At 38.2% G+C, this 24,555-nt stretch overlaps 1 protein-coding gene across 1 annotated transcript; it reads right to left on the bottom strand.

Annotated features, from left to right (window-relative positions):
• Positions 1–15,650: 15,650 nt before the first annotated feature.
• Positions 15,651–18,224, bottom strand: TMEM225 (transmembrane protein 225). The gene is made up of 4 exons (XM_019808980.1): positions 17,819–18,224; positions 17,062–17,208; positions 16,673–16,807; positions 15,651–15,943 (listed from the first exon to the last, which is right to left on the bottom strand). The coding sequence occupies exons 1-4, from the start codon at positions 17,994–17,996 to the stop codon at positions 15,726–15,728; spliced, it is 678 nt and encodes a 225-aa protein (XP_019664539.1). The 5' UTR covers positions 17,997–18,224; the 3' UTR covers positions 15,651–15,725.
• Positions 18,225–24,555: the final 6,331 nt, after the last annotated feature.

The raw sequence follows: 24,555 nt of genomic DNA, 5'->3' as shown, positions 1-24,555 counted from the left end.
GTTAGTCAAAGAGTCTTCCTTAAAAGCAAAATCTTTTGTAGAGAAGATCTACCAAACCATCAAGATACAGATAATTCCACATGATATTATATGTCGAGAACCTAAAACAGTTTCTGGCACATAATAAACCAGGAACTCAATCCGTAGTCGCTGAATGAATGAAAGTTCTATGAACTGTTAACAACCACAGAAATGATGACCATCCTTATTCTTTTGATAACGCTAGTGTAATCCTATGACCACTCTCAGAAAAAACTACCAATATCCACCAAAGAGAAAATTATAAATTAATCTAAATACTACATAGGTTTAAATTCTAAATATAACAGTGGCAGATTAAATTGAAGAGACGATGGCTTTCTTGTCTCCCAGAAAAAGTTTTAGGGAAAAAAAAAAAAAGAAAAATACATTACATTCTCATTTCCAATAAAACCAAATGCTACAAAAATACCTAAAATATTTAAGACCCACGTGAAAAAAAACCTAAAATCTGACAGATTTATTGACTAACTTTAAACATATGCCATGTTTAAAAGGATAAGAAGCTACAATATATCTTCAATTTTTACAAATTTTCCCCAATACATTTATAATATTAAATAATTTTAGCTAAAATGTCACCAGAAATTGTTAAGGCACTTGACAGGATATTTTGAAATTCATCTAAAAAAGGAATATGCCAGGAGCGCCTGGGTGGCTCAGGCAGTTGAGCTACTGATTGTTTATTTTGGCTCCTGTCAGGGTCTCAGGTTCGTGAGATCGAGTCCCACCGAGTATAAAACCCTTTATTTTTTGTCCTACCTGCTTGTTTTCCTGCCAGTCTCTCTGCGTCTGCTCAAATGAAATTCCTCTGCTAATGGCTCCAGCAGATTTCTTACTCAGACTCTTCGAAGACCAATTTTCATTTCAGATCACCTCTGACTGACTGCCCTTTTTTTTTTTAAATCTCAGGTGTCCAGTCTAACTTCTCCTCTCTTCCTAAGGGAGCCTATCATGGAAAGGTTTTGCCCCACATATCTGCCAAGTAAAATTCAGTTTCTTTTTGTTCTTTTAAGATATTTATTTATTTATTTATTTATTTATTTATTTATTTATTTAGGGTGGGGGTGGTGGGGGAAAGCAGAGGGAGAGGGAGAAGCAGACTCCCCACTGAGCAGAGATCCCAATGCGGGACTTGATCCTAGGACCCCAAGATCATGACCTGAGCTGAAAGCAGACGCTTAACTGACTGAGCCACCCAAGGGCCCCAAATTCTAGTTTCTTCATGCACAACTTCTTGGCCCCAGGAAGCACAGCCTTTCTTGGCTAAATACTCAGCCCTATAAACTTAGCTAAAATGGAGTCAGATCAGAGTAAAGTCAAGTAGAGGCAATATATTTGAAATGCACCATATCCCCATCTCCAACTACCTACACAGTTCGTAAGTGCAGTGACTACTGATTCAAGCTGATGCATGAACTATTACCATGTGGTATCTTCACATAGCTTCGTTCTGTTTGAAATCATTACTTAAGCATCTGTCTCTCATATCAGCCAGTAAGACCACGAAGACAGGGACTGTGCCTTATTGATCTTCCTAATTCAGAACCTTAAAGGTGCTTGACACATAATAGAACATCAACAAGTATTTGTTAAAGGAAGAAAAAAAGGGAGGGAGGAAGGAAGGGTGGGAGGGACAGGGAAGGAGGGTAGGAAAGAAGGGAAGGTAGAATTTCTGACTGGTGACTGGCCCCTGAGGAAGTATTTTGGGGGTGTTCTCTTCAGCTGACCTCCGATATCACATTACCTATTCAGACAGTAGGTCTAGATAATAGCACCTTTTTGTATCAAGTAGGCACTGTTTCCTGGACATAGTATTATCTTTAGATCAAGGCTGAAATGACTCTTGCCCAGGATCACTTCTCTTCACAGGGGCAAGGCATCCGAGGGGCCAAGCTGAAGTGCCTGTGGGGTCGTTTGCCCACCCCCTGCCATGGGAAGAGTAAATGGAAACCCAAATAAATGCCTAAACATTTAAAGTTATAAAGCAAGCTAATAAACTGTTTAATGAAATACATTCTTGCTCACTTGTTGAAGACACCTTCGGAAGGTCCGGAAAGCCAGGTCTGAATTTGGAAGTCTTGGTCACACAGGAGTTCTGCTCTGAAATGTGACAGGATGGGAACCATTTAGACAAAGTCCTAAACGTGGAGAGCATGGTGGGGAGAAGTAAACTGGACCCCACAAGCCCTTCACCTTGGTGTCTCTACTGCCTTCGGCAAGAGTCCTTGTGGCCTGAGTCTAAAGGTAATCCGCATCCAACAAACTGAGTGCCTACTTTATACAAAACTGTGCTCTCTATTATATGCTTTTGTAGTAAATATGCATCAATGACACCTGAAGAAAAATTAAAAGAAATATTATAATAAAAAAGTAAAATGAAAGACCAGAAAAAGCAGGAAATAGGGAAACACCTAGAAAAATATTAGCTGGGAAGCCTTTTAATGTTTGCTCAAATTCCCACCTTCCTGAAACACTTCAGCTCCAATGAGAATAATCTAAATTTGTGCTGCCCAGTGCAGTAGCCCTTGGCCACATGGGACAATTTAAAATTAAATTAATTGAAATCAAATAGAAAGATTGGTTTTTAAGTTCACCAGCCATATATATTTCTAGCATTCTCAATAGCTCTGTGTGGCTAGGGTCTATCACACTGAGTAGTACAGATACAGAACATGTCTAGCATCACAGAAAGTTCGACTGAACAGCACTTTTAAAGAAAGGAAAAAAGCTCCACTTTAACCTTCAAATAACCTTCATCGATGACATTGATGAAAATTAAGCAATAACCTTCAAGGTTAAATGTGTTACAATGATTTGGAGCCACTTTTGAATTCCTTATCAACGTCTCCCTTACACTCAATAGTTATTTAGGAAATTGTAATGTAAGCAATAACTTCAAAAAATCTTATTCCTGATGGGAAACATTTTGTAAGATCAGCCTCAAAACCTTAAAGAATAAGACCAAATGTTTTCTTTGGACCAGCAGAGAATACACCAGTTTGAATCCAACATCCTGTGAACAGCTTAACAAAAGCCTGTATTCTCGTGGAAGCTGTATCAAAGAGCCTGAATTCTAGTTCCAGTTTTGCAATAACATATGTATGTAATCTTGGGAAAGTTAACCTCTCTCAACTTTAATTTTCTTGTCGGTAAAATAAAATTGGTAAAAATATGTCCAATTTGCCTCACTGAGGCATCTTTAAGGAATATCATACTTAAATAAGGTATGATTAATATCATACTTAAATAAGGTATGATTAATATCATACTTCAATAAGGTATGATTAATACCTTAAAAAAGGTATGATTTTTTTCCAAACTGTCTGACGTATTGTTACAGGTGAGCCAAGATAGGCACGATTTTACTCCAGTTCATCACATCTGAAACCTTTCTTTAGATTTTATGGGCTTTTCACTGTAATAGATCTTAGAGCTAGAAATGGAAAAGTAGATTTCAGATTTTTAACTGTCATAGTCTGTCTTCAACACGCATTGTTAGGTATTGTTCTGTACACATGCGTGAATTTTCTCTTCCATCCATTTCAGTGATGATTTATTCTCAGAATTTTTTGTTTGAAGCAGAGATTACCAGCAATAAAACATAATGGACCAGTTATCTATTAGAATGTATAAGTTATGCATATTATTTTAGATGGAAAGACAAGGAAAGATCACTTTGTGAATTAAGAATTAAATATAAATGAGGAATAAATTTGGGGTGCTTGGCTGGCTCAGTCAGGAGAGCATGAGACTCCTGATCTCGGGGTTGTGAGTTTAAGCCCCATGTGTGGCATAGAGTTTATTTTTTAAAATAAATAAATAAATAAATAAATAAATAAATAATTCGGCATAAATTTAAAATGTGATAAATGCCCCTAAAAGTTTCTAGATCTAGCACCATTGGGAGGAAAACATTCCTTCTGTTTGGAGGACTGAGGAACTGTGACACCCCAAGGGCAGGAGTGTGTTACATTCATTTGGGGGTCTCTACTGGCAGGCTTCCAGCAGGTGCTCGGTAACTCTAACATTTGCTAACACTGTACCCCAAGCTTTGACGGGAGCTAGCAGGTAGCCAGCACCATCTGCACGGACCCTGGCTTCGGCACGCATTAACTGTGAACACCCAGGCAAAGTCTCTCCCTTGTTGTGAGTCTAATCTGTGTAATGTGGGCAACAATGCCTACCTTGCAGTTTTCTATGTTGTAAAATGAACATAATGACACTTACCCTGTAGGGCTGGGTTAAGTGTGAAATTAGACAATGTATGGGAAGCTTTTAGCTCAATGGCTGGAAGGATGCTAGGTAGCACTCTCTTGCATATAAATAAATGATAGTTGTATCTTGAAATTTGGAAAGGATTTTTAACTGTCAGAAATAGGGTGGAAGAGAAAGAACACGTTTCAGAGGTAAGAGACAGATGAAGAAAATATGTGAAGGTATGACAGTGGGGGGAATGTCTGGGTAAAGTGAAAATGTCTAGCTTGAACTAGAAACAGTGGTAAGAGATAAAATTGGAAAAGTACATAGAAGGCTGATTGTGACCTCATCTTCAGGTAAACGTCAGGTTAAAGAGCTCCTGTTTTTGAGTTTCTGAGCAGGGGAGTGAGGAGTCCAGCCCCGGCCCTATTACTGGCCAGCTGTGGCATTCGAGCATTCAATTTAAGTAATGATTTGAAGTTTGTGAATTCTCCCTGGCTAAGAGAATCACAGATGCTTACACTTTTTGTTCAATTACTCTGTGTAAGTGAACATGTGTTGTTTTTTAGAAAGGAACTAGTTAGTTTAATTTTAAATCTTATTCCTCATCCTGAAAGTGGAAAGACCACAGCAGGAAAAATGGTCTTAGATTTAAGCCCAAAGTCATTCAGCCTTGAGTCCCCTTGCTGAGTTCTCAATGCCAGCCGGTAGCAGAGTCACAGACTAAACTCTGTGCCATGTTTCTCAGTGGATAATTTCAGGCTTAACCATCTCCAAATGAATGAAGAAAAGCTTAAGAAATACATGAGAATAGCCACCGTGCACTTACCCTGAGCTTCCCATTTAGGATATCCCAATAGTAATCATCAAGATATAAATTCAGGTCAAAATATGTAAGACTGCAAAGATTCCATTGGGCCTCTGAGAGGCTTTGGGGAGTGGAAGTTGCTAGTTTTAGTGCAAAGGGATTATTGACAGAGAAGCAGGTGAATACCAGGTGTGGGATAGGCAAACCTGCCCGTGCTCTCCCAAGCCAAAGGGCACTGGGGACCACATATAGGACCAGAAGGGCAATGACTCAAGTAAACCATCCCTATAGGATAAACGAACTGCTCTGCCTCTAGTTTGGAGATGTCTCTATACCACATCACGGCCCCATAATTCAAAGATTAAATTTGTAATGATTTGTCTCCGAAATTCTCTCTTCCCATCTTTCTCTTGCATCCTGTTTTACAGCCATATGCCACATGACTATATAGATCAAAGATTCAAATGCAAAAAAAATAAACTAATGAAAAAGTTCACTGAGAAAGTAAGAGTTCAGACAACTACCTGGAACCCGTACCTCAACCTGACTTTATTATCCTCTACCAGCTGCTTTTTGCACAATTACTCTTGTTAAAGATTTAAAAGATCATTTATATATTTGATCATATTTATGCATATTCATGAGGAAAATTATATACTGCATAAGATTCTCAAATTTGTTGACACCTTAGAACACATCTCTCAGAAATATGCAGTCGAGAGGTGCCTGGGTGGCTCAGCCAAGCATTTGCCTTTGGCTCAGGTCATGATCTTGGGGTCCTGGGATCGAGCCCCGCGTCGGGCTCCCTGCTTAGCGGGAAGCCTGCTTCTTCCTCTCCCACTCCCCCTTGTGTTCCCTCTCTCGCTGTCTTTCTCTGTCAAATAAATAAAATCTTTAAAAAACAAAACAAAACAAAAACAAGAAATATGCAGTCTGCTGAATGCTTGTTGTATATTGGTTTCCAGAAAACTCATTCCAATTCAGTTATGTGAGATCCAATCACAACACATTTTCACTACCAATAAATATTTGCAATTTTTGCATCATATTCAATGGAATTTCCTAAAAATAGAATTATAATGTATTTTTAAATTGTTATTGAGGATAAACATTTCTTGTCTTTTCAAAATTCTTCCAAGATTTTCAGGTTGATAGTAGCAACTTTTCTGTTTCTTGCTAGACTTCCCATGCATTATTTGCTTTTGTAGACTTTGTTTTTATTATTTTTGTGTTATGTATTAAGAAGAGAAGCTGTATTTACATATAAATAAGCACATATTTACATATTCATATGTATTTGCATTCATATGTAAGTAGTATGCACTCATTTAAATATATGTTTATATGTATAGTTCTTATTTATATAAACTGTTATGGTCTTGACTGTTTAGTGGCTAAGACTGATTTTTTTGTTTTTTAAATATTATTTCATAGTTTTTTTTCTTTATGTTTAGAGAGGCCTTTCCCATTGAAATATCCATCCTATATGACCTAGATTTTACTCCGTTTTGTTCCTTTATTTATTTTCCATTTAAATCTATAAAGAGTCTGGAAGTCTCTTAGGTGAAACAGTAACATTTTTCTAAGAAACTAAATTTCCAAACTCCATTGTGTAAATTAGACCTTTGCTATTGGTTTGTGATATCTTTTTTTGTCATACAGTAAGTTTTTCTTACTGTATGACAAAGTTATGTATATATCAAAATTTGTTTCAACATTTGATTTGATTTCATTAAAGGGTCTGCCAATTATCTTACTAGTATGCTTTACTTGTCTTTAAAATAATACATTTATGTGTATTTCACCTATTTGAATTTAGCCATAAATCCAGAAAAATATCAGATAATAGTGATAGCAAGAATCTTTTTCTTCTTTCTCTTATTTTAATATCTATGGTTTTTATTTTTCTTTGTGAGGGGTGATCACTTTATTACTAGATTATTTTGAAGTTTTCTTGGCTGCATTACTTTATTGAGATTATCAATATTTTGTAATTAGATTAGTTTACATACATTTTTAATACAAATAGATTCTAAAATTTCCAGATGAAACTTTAATGCTGTTGTACTTCTTTGTTAATACTAATATATCAGTATCCAGTGGTGAAATCAGTCTATAGATTTTACATTTCATTCTGTCTTGGTAAGTCTTGATATCTAGATGACACCTAATGAACTGGGGACCATCTCAAGTTTTCTGGGATTCTGGAAAATTACTTTTTGATGCTTTTTATAGAACTCACCAAAAATGTTTACTAGGGTTGCATCTTGTTGTGGAAAATAATTTTTTTAACTTAATGATATGTGAGAAATGGTATTTCATTGTAGCTTTAAATTTCACTTCCTCTATTGTTTGTGAGATTGAATTGACTAACAAGAGCTGTTTTCGCATATCTTTTCTTTGTGAATTTTTGTTCATATGTTTGCCCACTTTTCTTCTATGTTTTGAACATTTTTCTCAAATTTTGAGAATTCTTTATATACCGGATATATTATGACTTTTTCTGTGATATAGGTTGTAAATATTTTATGTTTTATTTATGGCATTTTCCAATGCAAAAATGTTTTTTACTTTTATTGAGTCAAATATGTCAGTCTGTTCTTCTGTTGCATGTGAATTTTGAGTCATAGTTGAAAAATACTCCATAAATTCATTGTAAAGAACAGTCACCTGTTTTCTTCTGTGCTTGTACATTTTTATTTCTTACATTTAGTTATCCTTATAAATGGTATGAAGTCTAATTTTATTTATTTATTTTTTAAAGATTTTATTTATTCATTTATTTATTTATTTATCTATGGGAGAGTGAGTGCACAGCAGGGGGAAGGGGCAGAGGGAAAAACAGGTTCCCCACTGAGCAAGGAGCCCGATGAGGGACTCCATCCCAGGACCCTGGGATCATGACCTGAGCCAAAAACAGGCACTTAACTGACTGAGCTACCAAGCATCCCATCTAATTTTAGATCTAATTTTATGTTTTTACAAATGCATAACTAGCTATCCCAACACAATTTATTAAAAATTCTAAATTTGCTTCAATTACTTGAGATTATATCTTGATCATGTATTAACCTAATATGTACTTTGGTCTATTTCTAGAATTTCTATTCTATTTCAATAGTCTGATTACCTATTCTAGCCCATACCACACTTTCTAAATATAAAGGCTTAGAGTATGTTTTGTCTAGTTTCCCCTCTTATGTATTTATTATTTTTGTATCTATAACATTTTATTTTTTCTATCACTGATAATATTTTTTTTTCATCTTTAAGTTTTAATTTTAATTCCAGGTAGTTAACATGGAATGTTATCTTAGTTTCAGGTGTACAATTTAGTAATTCAACACTTCCATACATCACCCTATGTTCATCACAGCAAGTGCACTCCTTCATCCCTATCACCTATTCACTCATCCTTCCACCCCCTCCCCCCTGGTAACCAGCAGTTTGTTCTGTATAATTAAGAGTCTGTTTCTTGATTTGTCTCCTCTCTCTTATTTTTTCCCTTTGCATGTGTGTTTTGTTTCTTAAATTCCACATATGAGTGAAATCATGTGGTATTTGTCTTTCTCTGACTTATTTCACTTAGCATCATACTCTCTAGCTCCATCCATGTCATTGCAAATGACAAGATTTCGTTCTTTTTTATGGCTGAATAATATACCAAAATCTTTTTAAAATTTTTTTTTGAGAGAGAGTATGTAAGTGGGGGTTGGGGTGGGGGGTAGTGCTGAAGAAGAGGGAGAGAGACAGAATCCCAAGCAGGCTTCATGCTCAGTGCAGAGCCAAGTACAGGGCTCAATCTCACATCCCTGAGATCATGAACTGAGCTAAAATCAAGAGTTGGACACTTAACTGACTGAGCCACCCAAGCATCCCATACACCACGTCTTCTTTATTCATTTATCAATGGATGGACACTTGGGCTGCTTCCATATCTTAGCTATTGTAATAAATGAATTCAGTAAAGTTGCAGGATACAAAATCAATGTGCAGAAATCTTTTGCATTTCTTTTTTTTTTTTCAGAGTTTATTTATTTATTTAAGAGAGAGCACACACATGAGTGGGTGGAGAGGGACAAGAAGACTCCACATCAATTGCGGAGCCCAACACAAGGCTCAATCCCACAATCCCAAAATCACAACCTGAGTAGAAACCAGGAGTCGGAGTGTGAGCACCAATAAGAACTGTGAGGTGATGGGTTATAATATGTCTTTAAAAATCGTAATTTCTTAGTGAAACTCAGAGAGAAAGGAAGAAGCTCTTCTTTATAGAAGAGTGCCAGATAAGGTAGGAGGAATGATAGAATTAGAAATGACTGTCTAGCAATTCCCAATGTAATTATTGATTCAGGCAGAGATACTCCGTGGATGCTAAAATTGTTGGATGAAAATTTGTTAGAGGATAAGTTATTCATACAGTTTCAATGTAGCACTCCATGATTACTTACTAACTATAAAGGAAGGAAGGCACCTTTAAAATGGAGAGATCTGTCAGTTACTGCCTTAACCAAGTGATCAGATGTGGTATTATGTGTTTCCTTAATGCAATGCTATAAGTACCCAGCATCACCTATGCAGTTTCCCTGCTAGAAATGTTAAATTGGAATCTAATCATGGGGAAACAATTAGAAAAATCCAGAATGTGGAGCAATTTATGAGACAACTAGACTGGACTTTTCAAAAGGTTCAGTGTCATGAAAACAAAAGATCAGAAAGTATTCTATGCCAAAGTATTTAGGTATGAAGTGGTATTTTTTTCTGCAAGTAACTTCCAATAAAAAAATAATATGTGTATATGTATGTTTATAGAGATAGAGAGAAAGCAAATAAAATAATAGTTGGTGAACCTAAAAAAAAAAAAGAAACCAGGAGTTGGATGTGCAATGAACTGAGCCACCCAGGTGTCCCAAAACCTGTTGCATTTCTATACACCAATAATGAAGCAGCTGAAAGAGAAATTAAGAAAATAATCCCATTTACAACTGCATCCAAAATAACAAGATACCTGAGAATAAACCTAACCAAAAAGATGAAAAACCTATACTCTGAAAACCATAAAACACTCATGAAAGAAATTGAAAGTGACTCAAAAAAATGGAAAGACAGTCCATATTCATGGATTGAAAGAGCAAATACTGTTAAAATGTTATGCTGCCCAAAGCAATCTACACATTTAATACAATTCCTAACAAAATACCAACAGTATTTTTCACAGAACTAGAACAAAGAATCTTAAAATTTGTATGGAACTACAAAAGACCCTGAATAGCCAAAGCAATCATGAAAAAGAAAAGCAAAGCTGGAGACATCACAATTATGGACGTCAAGTTATATTACAAAGCTGTAGTAATCAAAACAATATGGTAGTAGCACAAAAATAGACACACAGATCAATAGAACAGAATAGAAAATGAAGAAATAAACCCACAATTGTATGATCAATTAATCTTTGACGAAGCAGGAAAGAATATCCAATGACAAAAAGACAATCTCTTCAACAAATGCTGTTGGGAAAACTGGACAACAATATGCAGAAGAATGAAACTGGACCACTTTCTTACACTTTACACAAAAATAAATTCAAAATGGATTAAAGACCTAAATGTGAGACCTGAAACCATAAAAATCCTAGAAAAGAACACAGGAAGTAATTTCTTTGACATTGGTCAGAACAACTTCTTTCTAGATATGTCTCTTGAAGCAAGGGAAAGAAAAGCAAAAATAAACTTTGGGATTAAATAAAAAAGCTTCTGCAGAGTGAAGGAAACAATCAACAACTAAGGCAACCCATGGAATAGGAGAAGATATTTGCAAATGCCATATCTGATAAAGGATTAGTATCCAAAATCTATAAAGAACTTACCAAACTCAACACCCAAAAAACAAACAATCCAATTTAAAAATGGGCAGAAGACATGAACAGACATTTCTCCAAAGAAGACATACAGATGACCAACAGACACGTGTAAAGATGCTCAATGTCACTCATCATCAGGGAAATGCAAATCAAAACTACAGTGAGATATCACCTCACGCCTGTCAGAATGGCTAACATCAACAACACATCAAACAACAGGTGTTGGGGAGGATGTGGAGAAAAAGGAAACTTCATGCACAGTTGGTGGGAATGCAAATTGGTGCAGCCACTCTGGAAAATGGTATGAATGTTCCTCAAAAAGTTAAAAATAGGGGGCGCCTGGGTGGCACAGTGGTTAAGCGTCTGCCTTCGGCTCAGGGCGTGATCCCAGCGTTATGGGATCGAGCCCCACATCAGGCTTTTCCGCTATGAGCCTGCTTCTTCCTCTCCCACTCCCCCTGCTTGTGTTCCCTCTCTCGCTGGCTGTCTCTATCTCTGTCAAATAAGTAAATAAAATCTTTAAAAAAAAAAAAGTTAAAAATAGGACTACGCTACAATCCAGCCATCACACTATTGGGTGTTTTCATAAAGAATGCAAGAACACTAATTCAAATAAAATAAAACAAAAATAAACTAAAAAAAACCAAGAATACTAATTCAAATGGATACATGTACCCCTACTTTTATAGCAGCATTATTTATAATAGCCAAGATATGGAAGCAACCCAAGTGTTCACTGATTGATAAATAGTATTTATACCATTTTGAAGTTCTTATTCCTCTGTCTTTTCACTTACCTTTGGACTGTGTGGTAGCCAATTTTCAATGGTATCCCTTAAATATCACCTATTGCTTATATACCAATGAGCTTTTTTTCAACTTTCCTCTTTCCCTTTCTCTTTTTCTCTCTTATTTTAGGGGATTGCTTCGAGTTTTTTCAGAACAAACAAGACATAATATGTGTTATATTCATATTACGAAGTATTATTCTATCATCATCCCAAACTTTGCACTTATCTTAGATCTGTAATCAAATGTATTAAATATTTACCATCAGTATTTATAATGGTGTTTCTACAGTTCGCTTTATTGGATGACGTTCGTCTTCTAGTATATTCCTCAAAAGCAGTTTATAAAGAATTCCTTGAGCTCTTCACGTGTTTAAAACTGTTTTCAATAACCTTGAAACTTGAAGGAATGTTTGGTTGGATATAAAATCATCATTTCAGCTTTTTTTCCCCTTAATTTCTTAAAATGTGGCTTCATGCTTTGATCTATAAGTTGTCTTTGAGAACTCTTATGTCAGTCTAATTCTCTTTTTTAAAATTATTCCTTTGCCTTTTCTAAGCTTGTATCTATATCTGTAATTATCATTTGTTCTTTTAATTATTTATGTATCATCTGCTTACTCCCTAGCTACCAAAAGTAAGTAGAGACCTTGTACAGCTACTTCTCCATAATATCCCAGCACTTAGAACAGTAGCTCACACATAGTATCCACAATAGTGTTCTTTGATTACAGAAGTTTTTAATTTTGATGCAGTCTAAGTAATTTTTTTCTGTTGTTTCCTATGCTTTTGGTGTCATAACCAAGAAATCATGGCTGCATCCAAATTGATAAAGACTGTCTCCTATGTTTTCTTCTAAGATGGCTATTTTATGAAGTTTAAATTATATTTATAATAAAAACTTATGATGATAAGGTGAACTATTATATTCAAATGGCATGAAGGAGACTTCTAGGGCACTCTTTTTTTTTTTAATTATATTATGTTAATCTAGGGCACTCTTGATATTTTGTTTCCTTATTTGAGTGCTCTTTACACAGGCCTGTTCTCTTTGTGGACATTTAAAGAGCTATACACTTATTTGTGATCTTTTCTATATGCATGTTATATTTCCAAAAAGGTTACTCAAACTTTCTTCCAAAATAAAACAAAACAAAAATAAGAAAATAACACCTAAAAATAAAATAAACTGGGCAAGGAGAAGAAGAGAAATTGTAGCCCAATTTTACTTATAGATTCAAGAATTCTAAAATGATTAGAAAATTTATTTCAGCAGTTTATTAAGACAGCATAACACGACTAAAGAGGGACTTTCCCAGGAATGCAAAGTGTTTAACAATGAGAAATGAGAGAAGAAAATTAGTTTGGGAAATTTGTACAGGGACATCAGATGACTGCAAATTTAATTTAAAATAATCTAAAACAAATGGAGCATAACGTTAAGGCTTTATGAGTTTAGACAATAAGTACACAGGTGGTTATTACATTGTTTTCTACTTTGTTCTGTATGTTTGAAATATTTCAAAATAAAATACAGAAACATTTTCCACAAATTATAGTTTATATATAAGATACATCCTACTATTGGAATAGAAAAAAAAATCAGTTGATACTTCCGTAGGTGCATAAAAATTTTCAATAAAGTTAAACAATTACTTCTGGTAAATTCACTCTGCAAATGAGATATATAAGAAGAAGTCCTTAACTTGATGAGGCAAATAGGCCAAATTCTACAAAGCATATAATACCAACTATTAGGATTATAGAGGCATTTTGATTAAGATGAAGAACACAGAAAGGATGCTTATTATCTTCTTTCCCATTCAACCTCATCTTGGAAGTCTGAGCTGATGAGTAAGACAACACAATAAAAAAGAAATAAGTGATAAAAGTATTGGAAGGAAATAAACATCTTTTCTGCAGACAATGTTTTCCTCCAAGGATAACCTAAGAGAGTGTATAGATAAATTGTAAGACCTAAAATAAGAGTTTAGTAAAGTTTCTAGATATAAAAATCAACAACTTTACACCCATAATAGGCAACTAGAAAATACTGTAAAATATTTTAATTCACAAAAGCAGAGTTACCTATGAATCAACCTAAAAAAAGATCTTTCTGGGGAAAAAAAATCACAAAACATTGTTGAAGAACATGAAAGAAACCCTAAATAAATATTATCAGATTTTTGGATTGGATGGATAAATATTATTTGCATTGTTCATTCTCCCCAAATTAATTAATAAATTGATACGATTATGAATCAAATCATAAGTAGGATTTTTGTGGAACTCTACGAGCTAATCGTGCTATTTATATGGAGACCGAAAGACCAAGAACAGATCAAGACAATGTTGAGCAAGAATAAGCACTTGGACATATTAAACATCAACACTTTCTTTTCCTATAGTAATTAAGATTGTTGTACCATACAGGGATATAAGAATAGACCAATGAAATATGCTATAGAGATCAGAAACAGACTTAAATCTATGTATTCGATACATGTAAGAGTTATGTTACAAATCAATAAGACAAGGAATTAAGCCATAAAAATGTTCTGAATAAATAGTTCTCCACATGGAAAATAGATAAAATTGGATTTATGCCTTATATAATTCACAAAGATTATTCTCAGTAAGAGTAAAAAGTAATGAAGGATTTCTGAAACAAGACACAATAAAGCACCATCTAAAAGGAAAAGGATGCTATATTGTATTACATTTCATTTGAATACCTCTGTGAAACAAAAGGCATCATAAACAAAGTTAAAAGCCAAGGCACAACCAGTTAGTATTAGTTTCCAATGTATAAGAACTACAAATCAATAATAGACAATTCACTTTAAAAAATGGTCAAACAGCAATTCCCAGAAGAGGAAATCCGAAAGCTCAATAATAAAATGAGAAGGTGAGCAAACTCGGTGATCGTTCAAGTAGAGATTTAAAAAAAAAAAGAATGATTACATAAGTGTTGGCAAGGCACGAAGAGACTAGAACTCTCACACACTGCTCGCAGAAGCATAAATTGTAACAGCCATTTTTGACATCATGCTGTCAACATTTAAGTAACTTGAAGATGAACACACTTTCTGACCCAGCTATTCTAGTCCTAGATAAATACCCTAGAGAAACTCTAGCTCACGGACAGCTCTGTATAAGGACGTACGTAGCAGCACTGTCTGTAACAGAATAAAAGAAAGCTACCAGAGTTTCGTTCAACTGGAGAATGAGTATTTTACATTGTATCTCTACAACGGAAAGCTTAACAGTAGTTTCAATGAATGAAGTAGGATAAAACTTAATGAATCACAAAACCATACATAGAGTTGAGTGAAAAAAGAAAAGCAAGTTGCAGAAAAATGGTCTGTCCAGTCTGACTTGTAATCATCTTTGGACACTTTGAAAGCTAATCTATATAATTTTTAAAGAGGCATAAAGCTGTAAAAATGACAACATGAATGTAAAGTGATCAGCAATGCATCATTAAAATTATTTTGTGAAAAGAAACAAGGGAGGGAAATGAGATCAGGGAAATGCTTAGGCGAATATCACTTTTATCTATAAATTTAATTTGAAAGTATCTAAAGCAAATCGGGCATAATGTTAAAATTTCGTAAAGTTGAGTGATGTGTGCACAGGTGTGTATCATACTGTTCTGTATTCTGTCCAAATGTTTGAAATATTTCACAATAAAATAAAGTACAAAAGGTATTCTCTATTATTTCAATCTTTGTGATGTATAGAGTCAACAATACAGCAAGTATTAGTTATATGATAATATTTATTATATGAATAACAAATGTTATTAAACGGTGAGAACAAATAGAAGAAACTATTTGTCCAGCAGGCTGGGATTTAAAAAAAAAAAAAAAAAGAGCAACCATCTGAATCTTCTTACAGACCCTAACCCAGGCACAGTCATTAAACAATGCCGAACACAGACAATATGGGTGTAGAGACACACAGGACATAGCACACAAGGCTGTTTCCATGTTTCCATTAAGTATATACTGAAAGATCGAATGCCAAATCATAGAGCCCAGGTTACACGACGTGTTTGGAGTTGTGGTCTGTTTGGAGAATCGTCCTTTGTATGAACAATACTACGAGGTATTGCTGGTGAGGGAACAACTTTGATAGAACTGTCAGATTCCTCTATGTCCTGACTTTCTTTCTCAGGTATTTGGATGAGGGTCAGGCAGGGAAAAACCTTGTTGGACTGCTTACACTCTAGGAAAGAGAGGATTCCTGGAGAAAAGAGAAGGCAGGGGGAGGGTGATGAAGGCACAATGGAGAGTCACAGAAACATGTCCCTCTGTGTCAGCAGAGAAACGCCAACCCAAAGCCCACTGGGTCCCTTTGACCTGCCCAAACCCTTGGGGAGGGGGAGGCTCTAGTGGAAGAGATGAGAAGCATATGCAAAATAGCTTAAATGCTGCACATGTCAAAAACACTAAAGACTCGTTTTGAAAGGAGACATGCTTCTGAGTTTGTAAGTGCAACTCCAAATGAAAATTTAAAGACTTTATAAGAAAAGGAGGGTCCCCAGTGTTGGTGTATGGCCATTTAACATCAGAAATTGCTTGTCTCTGAATTCAAAGTGCCTCGGCACCACCCTGGACGCCCAGGGTACCCTGTCCCTCTCCACATTAGCAAACATTCCATATCAGCCATCTCTTTAGTGGTGACTTTGATGCTTATCTCTGTCCTGAAGTGGGAGGCAGTGAAAGACTGTAGAAATAGCAGAAATGAGAGCTGCCCTTGAAGCAAGCTTATTGAATATTTCATACAGCCCTAATCTCCAACTGTACTCTTGGAGGAATTGTCCTCAGAGCATGAGTCTACTGGAAATTTAGCCCTTTAACATGCAAGGGTTGGCACCTTTTCCCCATGCCCCTTCCCCATCCTTTTTTCCTCTCCTCTCTATCAGGGATTGACTGGTTCTTATCACCCATCAGGGGCCCTGAATATACTCACCAGAGACCATAAAGAGGCAAACGGTTAAGTAGGCAGTGAAAATGACCCAGGTGATCTTGTAACTAGAGTAGAAGACGGATTGACCTTGCCTTAGCTTTTGATGATACAGGAGGAGTGCACAGAGCAGAAGGATACCTTTTGTTCAGACAAAAGGAGAAAAAAGTCCCTTCTGAAGAACTTTGGCTCTTCTACTCAAGCCTGAACCCAAGCTATGCCTGACTTCCAAGCCTCCACCCTGCACACCTGCACCTTGTCCTAAAACCAATCCCCCTCAGCGGTCAATCCAATTCAGAAGCTGCATCTCTGAGCCAAAGAACTAGGAAGGCTGTAGCCTGGACCCATAAACCAAGTCTGTCTCCAAGCCGGTGTCAGGGAAACCAGGAAGTTACCTGTGAAGACACTGAGGATGACAGTGACAAATAGGACATGTTTAGTTTGAGGAATCAGATATGTGAATTCCAAACCCAGGAACAAATTATGGAAGAAGGATAGGCTGAGAACCGAAATCATCATGATCCTGACCAGTTGCAGGCCATCTGTTGGAAAGCAGAAGCTGTGTTGAGAAAGGACAGAGATTTCTTCTAGGCTCATTTCCACCTAAGGACCACAAATCTCTAAGTAAGAATTGGAATGGGTAAAAAGATTTGATTAAATAATAAAGAGGGATAAGGGGAAAGAATAAAGAGGCAGGGAGCCTTAAGCTGAATGGGAGAGAGAACCAGAGGAAACTGCTCTCTCTCTCTCTTACTCTAAAAGCTTCTTTTTCTTCTATTCTTTTCTCAGAACAGATTTCTGGTTCAATACATTTCATCTGTCCTCCTCTAGTGGCAATACAAGGTATTTTCCTTGTTGCCAATTACCTTTCTTTTATGCCCTCGTGTTCTAGATGCTCTGATTACCCTGCTGCTGCTGGGAACACTTCTCAGATGTCCAGCAATTAAGTCTGTGAGCTTCTAAGCTTTTCCCCAAAATATGCAAAATGGTGAGATTTGGGCATTGGCCTTGACCATTGATTATGGAACTGGGCGCAGTGCAGCCGGAGGAAGGTGCCCCAGAGAACAACGAGTAAGCTGGTGAGATAAAAGGAAGTCAAGGAAAGAGGAACCCTCCCTCTCCACCCGTCTCTTTCCATAGTGTAGTTCTGACCTTCTGGCCAAAGAATGGTGCAACAGATCCAGGGACTGTGGCTTACTGTATTTTTCTTTGTTTCCAATGTCAGTTCAACCCATTCTTCCATGAGGATTCCTATTGCCATGAAGACTAAGGCCCAGGAGGAGAAAAACATGTTGATGGCCTGGATATTTCTGAGTGATACATTCACCATTGCGAGCAGGGCTTTCAAGCTGAGACCACCACCAATATCTCACATAGATCTTCTCTGATTTGTCTTCTCTGATTTGATTACTTCTTCACAGGAGGACAAGCAAAGTCTAAATGCTTAGTGATTGCAGAGGCATTGGACGTGGCGGGGCTGATGTAAACTATGGAATAGAGAAGATAAATCCCCCTCCCCACTGCTCCTATATCTGGGCCGGCCTGCTGTCAGGGCTGCCAACTGCCATGGAATCTTCTCTTCACTTGACCCTTGACCCTGGTGACTAGTGCCGTGGAAAGACCAAGGGGACTACAGGTCCTAAGAGAGCTACCCTTTATAGAGGGAGATATAATATCACATATTAGAGCTGCCAGATGCAGTGATAACCAGAAGTCTCGAAAGAAGTTAAACATGCCTGACTGAAGAGGCCCAATTTTAGAGCTTGGGGTCAGTGAAGAGCAGAAGGAATTCAAGATCATTGAAGGAGTCGTCGGCCAGCTAGCCTCACAAGGGAATGACCACTCAAAATTTAGGATGTTTTGGAGAAACTTGTGCCCGTGTTTGGAGAGCCTAAAGTTTAGTTAGGCAAGCATCTGGGAAATGGACCAGCGTCTCGAAAGCACGAGAACTGGCTTGATACACTGAAGCACTGAAGTCTGATATCATCGATAAGGGCCAGATTATTACTTTTTGACAATTGTCTTTGTAACTCGGCAGAGAAAACATTTATGGATTCCTTGAATAGGCAACCATGGTGTGCAGTAAGCTCAGAGTCAGAGGACTTGTATTAAAATCCCCCCAAAAAAGCCATTCACTGAACTAAGATGAAAGTCATATCTAACACCCTCTTTCTGCCTATTTATTTGACCTTATTGCGGACCCCTTTCCATGGGCCAAACTGGATTTCTTTCATTGCCTCAAACATGCTGTACTATCTTTCTTCTAGACCTCTGCACATATCTTGGTGTATTGTATTTTAAAAACTTTTTAGAACAATGCTAAGCCACCTGGGTGGCTCAGTGGGTGAAGCGTCTGCCTTTGGCTCAGGTCCTGATCCCAGGGTCCCGGGACCGAGCCCCACGTCAGGCTCCCTGCTCAATGGAGAGTCTGCTTCTCCCTCTCCCCCTGCTTGTGCTCTCATTCTCTCTCTCTCACTCACTCACACTCTCTCTCTGTCAAATAAATAAAAAATTTTTTTAAAAACCATGCTCAATATATTTAATCTTACAAGGGAGATTTTGCAGGTAAGAAAATGGACTCAAGGTGCACCTGGGTGGCTTAGTCGGTTGAGTGGCTGACTCTTGATTTCAGCTCAGGTCATAATCTCAGGGTTGTGAGATCAAGCCCCAAGTGGGGCTCCATGCTCAGAGGGGAGTCTGCTTGAGATTCTCTCTCCCTCTGCCCTTCTGCTCACAATTTTTTCTCTCTCTCTCTAAAAAGAAGGAAGAAAGAAAGAAAAAGAAGGAAGGAAGGAAGGAAGGAAGGAAGGAAGGAAGGAAGGAAGGAAGGAAGGAAAGAAAGAGAGAAAGAAAAAAGAAAGAAAGAAAGAAAGAAAGAAAGAAAGAAAGAAAGAAAGAAAGAAAGAAGGAAAGAAAGAGAAAGAGAAAGGAAGGAAGGAAAAGAAAGAAAAGAAAATGGACTCGCAATCCTGGTTTTAAATCCTGGCTCTACCACTGAGCAGCTTTGTGCTCTTACAGATAATAATGCTTCCTACTACATAAGAATTTTGTAAAGATTACATGAGTTAAGAGATATAAAGCACTTAAAAAGAGTTCTCGGCACATGACAAATGACATGCAAGCAATCACCGCAGTATTAATTTGGACTCCCTGGGACAGCAACTCTGCGGCAGAGAATTGTTTGTGGAGAGTTTATTGGGGAGTACGGCCAGTAGTCACATCTGCCCGTGTCTGAGGGAAGCAGGTTTGAACAGAAGTTGAACTGAGATGTAGTTGCAACAAAATAAACACTAGCCAACCCCACCAGGAGCTCCAAATGTGGAGCGGCTTTCTGGAGTCGTCACGAATGGAGCAAGAGAGCTCAGTTTGCTGTGGAATGCAGGCTGTCCCTGGGCTAGTATCTCCCCTCTGTGTCCAGGACAATTCCTTTCTCTCTCAGAAACTGAGAGCCTCAGTAGCCATCACTTCTGGAAGTCATGGGAATGAGCTCCCATCCTTGCCCTCTCCTGTATCAGAGCCAGCTTGCTGTGAGGGCTGCCAACTGCCATGGAATCACCTGTTGGTTTGACACTTGACCCTTGGGGACTAGTGTGGAAGAAGGACCAAGAGGGTAATAGCATGTCATGACAATTTATATCATTAAATTCTTACATATTGATGCCTTTATATCTATGCAGTTGGTCCTTCAGAGTAGGATTATGGGCTGAAAGATTTGTATCTCCTTTAAACTCTAATAGATAATGGCACTGAAAGATATAAAGATGTAGCCAGATTAGAGGAACTGGTGGGATGTGAGGGATTGATGAGAGACAGGTCAAAGAAGAAATCATGTTTCCAGCTAGGGAGAACAGTAGTCCGTGATGCCATTAAGTAAGATATAAAATATGGGCAGAAGCACAAGCCTGGTGAGGAAGAAGCTAGTAAGTAAATATGGTCTGGGTTCAGCTAAGGTATCTACAGCCCATACAAGAGACAGAATTTAGTTCTAGAACTTGACGACCGATTAGGGGTTATCAGCCTGTGGATGGCAGTGGAAGCATTGGTGTGCATATCCCCATGTAGAGATGTGACAAGAAGTAGAGAAGAAAATTCTGGAGAGGGGCATCTGGGTGACTCGGTGGGTTAAGCATCTGCCTTTGGCTCAGGTCAAGATCCCGGGGTCCTGGGATGGAATCCCCCATCGGGTTCCCTGCTCAGTGGGGAGCCTGCTTCTCCCTCTCCTTCTGCCCCCTCCCCCACTTGTGTTCTCTCTTGCTCGCTCTGCTCTCTATCTCAAATAAATAAATAAATAAATAAATAATCTTTAAAAAAAAGATTCCTTTAAAAAAAAAAAGAAAATTCTGGAGAACATTACCACTTATGAGAAAAAGCAACGAAGGATGAGTCAGCGATTTAAGAAAAAAGATTTGTGATAACATTTTCCTCTAATAGTTTGCTTTCGTGGATTGTACTGGCACCCATCTTGAAAAAATGGCTGGGATCAGAGGAGTTAGGGGATCACACAGCTGATTCCCTCACAGTGTCTTTCCTGCCCCCCTTCTTCCTCCCAAAATACTCAATAGACACATTAGTATAATCTCTTTATATTTTATAAAACACTTCTGTATGTATTTCTTATCTGACCTTCAAAAAAATGTTAAAATGCAGATAGAACTGATTAGAATTATATGTATCTTATCAATAAGAAACCTTATTTAGATAACTTGTCCAATGCTACACAAAAGCTAGTAAATAGCAGGAATGGATCTTAAAATATCTTCAAGATGAGAAGCCCATGTGTGTTTTCTCTCTCTCTGGATATCCACTCCATGCACGTATTAGCCATCAAACTAGAAGGGTCCACAAAAGAAGGGTACAGCATGAATCACGAATCACGTCACTCCTGAGACACACAATCATGGACAGTCCTGTTATAATTTTAAAAACTGGAACCTGTTGGGGACAGTGTACATATGCACAAATGTTCTCTCACCTGAAGGCATCGTGGAAAGTAGAAACTAATATTTTAGCACTCGTGATTACAGGATTCACTTGTAAATAATTGAACATAGTCCCAACTGGGGCCATTAAAACTTTTCCTAAACAAAGTGAACTCCAGAGACCATAAAAGAAAATGGAATAGCTATTCACCTAAATCAGTGTCTAAGTCACTTATTAGCTTGATTAGGTACCTCCATGATCCAAGCAATAATTTCAAGAATGAGAGCCTTGTGAGCCTCTGTCTCCCAGGGCTGGGAATTAATGAGCAATTCCTTAACTGTACTGTTCTGGGACTCTCCCTGGATAAAGTGTTTTCCTTCACTTTAAAGGGACAGGTGGCTACCTCCACCAGAAGTGCTCCAGTTCGGGACTGAGAGACCATACGCTAGTAGACCTTAGCACATGAGACCTGGCTTGTCTGATTCCCGCCACAGGAACATGTATTCAAGGACCCACTCTATCATACTCCCTGTGCTGACATCTTCCTGAAGGGAAAGACATAAACAATCCCCATGAAACCTTGGGGCACATACGTAAAAGTGGAATTTCCCCTTCCACCGGTTGACCCCAGTGGTGGTGGTGATTGTGGTGTCGGTGGGCAGACAGTATCTACACTGCATACGTTTATGTCTGTGTTGAATTTTCCACTAGGATGCTTTTTCCTGTCATGTGGCTGCCCTATTCTCTTCTTCATCAGGATGTCCTCCTGAGGTTGGGTCTGGGCCTTCAGGATTCCCGGAAGTATAGAACTGGGTGATGACATTTTGCCACATGCTAGCCCAAGATTTCCTGATTCTGTACCCCTCTGGAATGCTTATTGAAATCAAAGATTCAATTTCCAGATTTATGGAATCAGAACTGAAGGAGGTGGGACCCCTTTCTGCCAGGTACCCCGAAAGATTTTTTGGCACACAAACACTTAAGAATCTCTTGCAATCATAGCACTGACTGCCTGGAAATGTGGTACCTGGTCTTCGGTACCTTATCCTTTTGGCCCCTTTCCACAGTAATCAGGGTCTTCGAGATGGAGTGCAAGAAACCCACTAGTTCAGGAATCCTAAAATGAGAGGGACTTTACTTCTGGGGCTTCTTTTCATGAATCTCCTGAATATCTATGCAATTACGAGTCTGGTGCATTTTTTGAAGTCAGTGATAAAAAAAGGTTAGCAGATATTTTTCTAGTGAAGTGCACCAGCTTTATTTCCTGGGAAATATTTGCTCCAAATCAGTTTGCTTTTCAAGCTTAATGATGTGCGCTAAATCCCCTAGGAGACACTAAAAGTTCTTCTTGTCTCACTCCGAATATAAGCAGCCACCTTCTTGCTTTCCTCTTGGGGCAGCAAGACACGGGCTCTGGGATGAGGCTTTGTGAATTTGCTGCTTGTCAATCTGCCAGTTACCAGCTGGGTGGCCTTGAGCACATGTCACGGTCACCCTGAGCTTTGTCATCTCAAGGATAAAATGGAGCTCCATGTTTGCCTCATGCAGTAGTTACTGCTAGCAAATGGGATAATGTTTACCAAATGTCTGCAGCAGTACTCAACAAGTACAAATCTTTCACCTTATCCTCACCTCGAATACTTGTGTGTGTGTGTACAAGGTTGTGTGTGTGCTGGCATGGTATGTCTGCAGGCAGCAGGCCGTGCAGATCCATCTGGACACGTCGGATGACATAATGGGAGCCATCTACAAATTTCCATTTACATCAAAACCAAGAGTTCTTGAAGAATTCAAATGGAGAAGAAGCAAGAATTTGATTTGATGAGTTGGTCCCCATAACATAAACTATATCCACCCTCAGAGAGGTATAAAATCTGAGAACAGTCCAGAGTGGTCACTGAGATTTGACTCTGGGCCATCTCCCTTTGCATTTTCATAATATGGGAGGGAACAAAAAGCAAAAATCTAATTTTAGTAGAAATCTCTGTGAGACATTGCTCCACCATTAGCATTGCTTGGATCAACCCTAGTAAAGTACAACATGCAGACAAAATGCAAAAGCGTGTCTTCACCCCACTGAGCTTGACCTCACTAGAGCTGGAGTAGTAATGCCTGGCGGAGGCTCGCGGCACCGGGACTGGGGCTGGGCCAGGGCTCTCCCAGGTACGGCGGGCTGTTTCCAGTACTGACGAGTGACAACAGCAGTGCATGAGGTTGTGCGGGTCCTGCGGCTCTGCCCAAACCTAAGTGCCCTAACTGAAAGCCTCCTAAAGCTCTAGCTTCGGGGCGCCTGGGGGGCTCAGCTGGTTAAGCGACCAACTCTTGATTTCAGCTCAGGTCATGATCTCAGGGTCGTGGGATCGAGCCCCACAAAGGGCTCTGCCTGGGTGTGGAGCCTGCTTGGGATTCTCTCTCTCCCTCTGCCCCTCCACCCCCCATTCACACACACTCTTTCTCTCTCTAAAAAAGTAAAATAAAATGTTTATTAAAAATCATTTTTAAAAAAGGTTCTAGCTTAAAAGGGGTTAAAAAGCAAAACAAAAAAACATACAATGACAAAAACAAAAAATAACAAAACCACCTCTAGCATCCTGGCTTTGTACTCACCTGAATTTATAATCTTCTCATGTCTCTGCCTGGTGACAGCACCTTGAATCTTACTGTTTGAGCATAAGAAAGTGAAGAAAGGACGGAGAGAATTAGATCCAAATCATTCTCTGTGTGACTTCTTGATCTCCATGTTCTTTTTCTTTTTTTTAAAGATTTTATGTATTTATTTGAGAGAGAGAGTAAGCAAGAGAGAGAGGAAGAGAGAGCATGTGTGGGGAGAGGGAGAGGGAGAAGCAGGCTCCCCACTGAGCAAGGAGCCTGATGTGGGGCTTGATCCCAGGACGCAGGCAGATGCTTAAGGGACTTAGCCACCCAGGCGTCCCAATAAATAAATAAATAAATCTTTAATATATATATAT

This window comes from Ailuropoda melanoleuca, chromosome 8 (assembly GCF_002007445.2).
Source record: "Ailuropoda melanoleuca isolate Jingjing chromosome 8, ASM200744v2, whole genome shotgun sequence".
In the NCBI taxonomy this organism is placed as follows: domain Eukaryota; kingdom Metazoa; phylum Chordata; class Mammalia; order Carnivora; family Ursidae; genus Ailuropoda; species Ailuropoda melanoleuca.
This window is presented reverse-complemented; position numbering and strand designations above follow the sequence as displayed.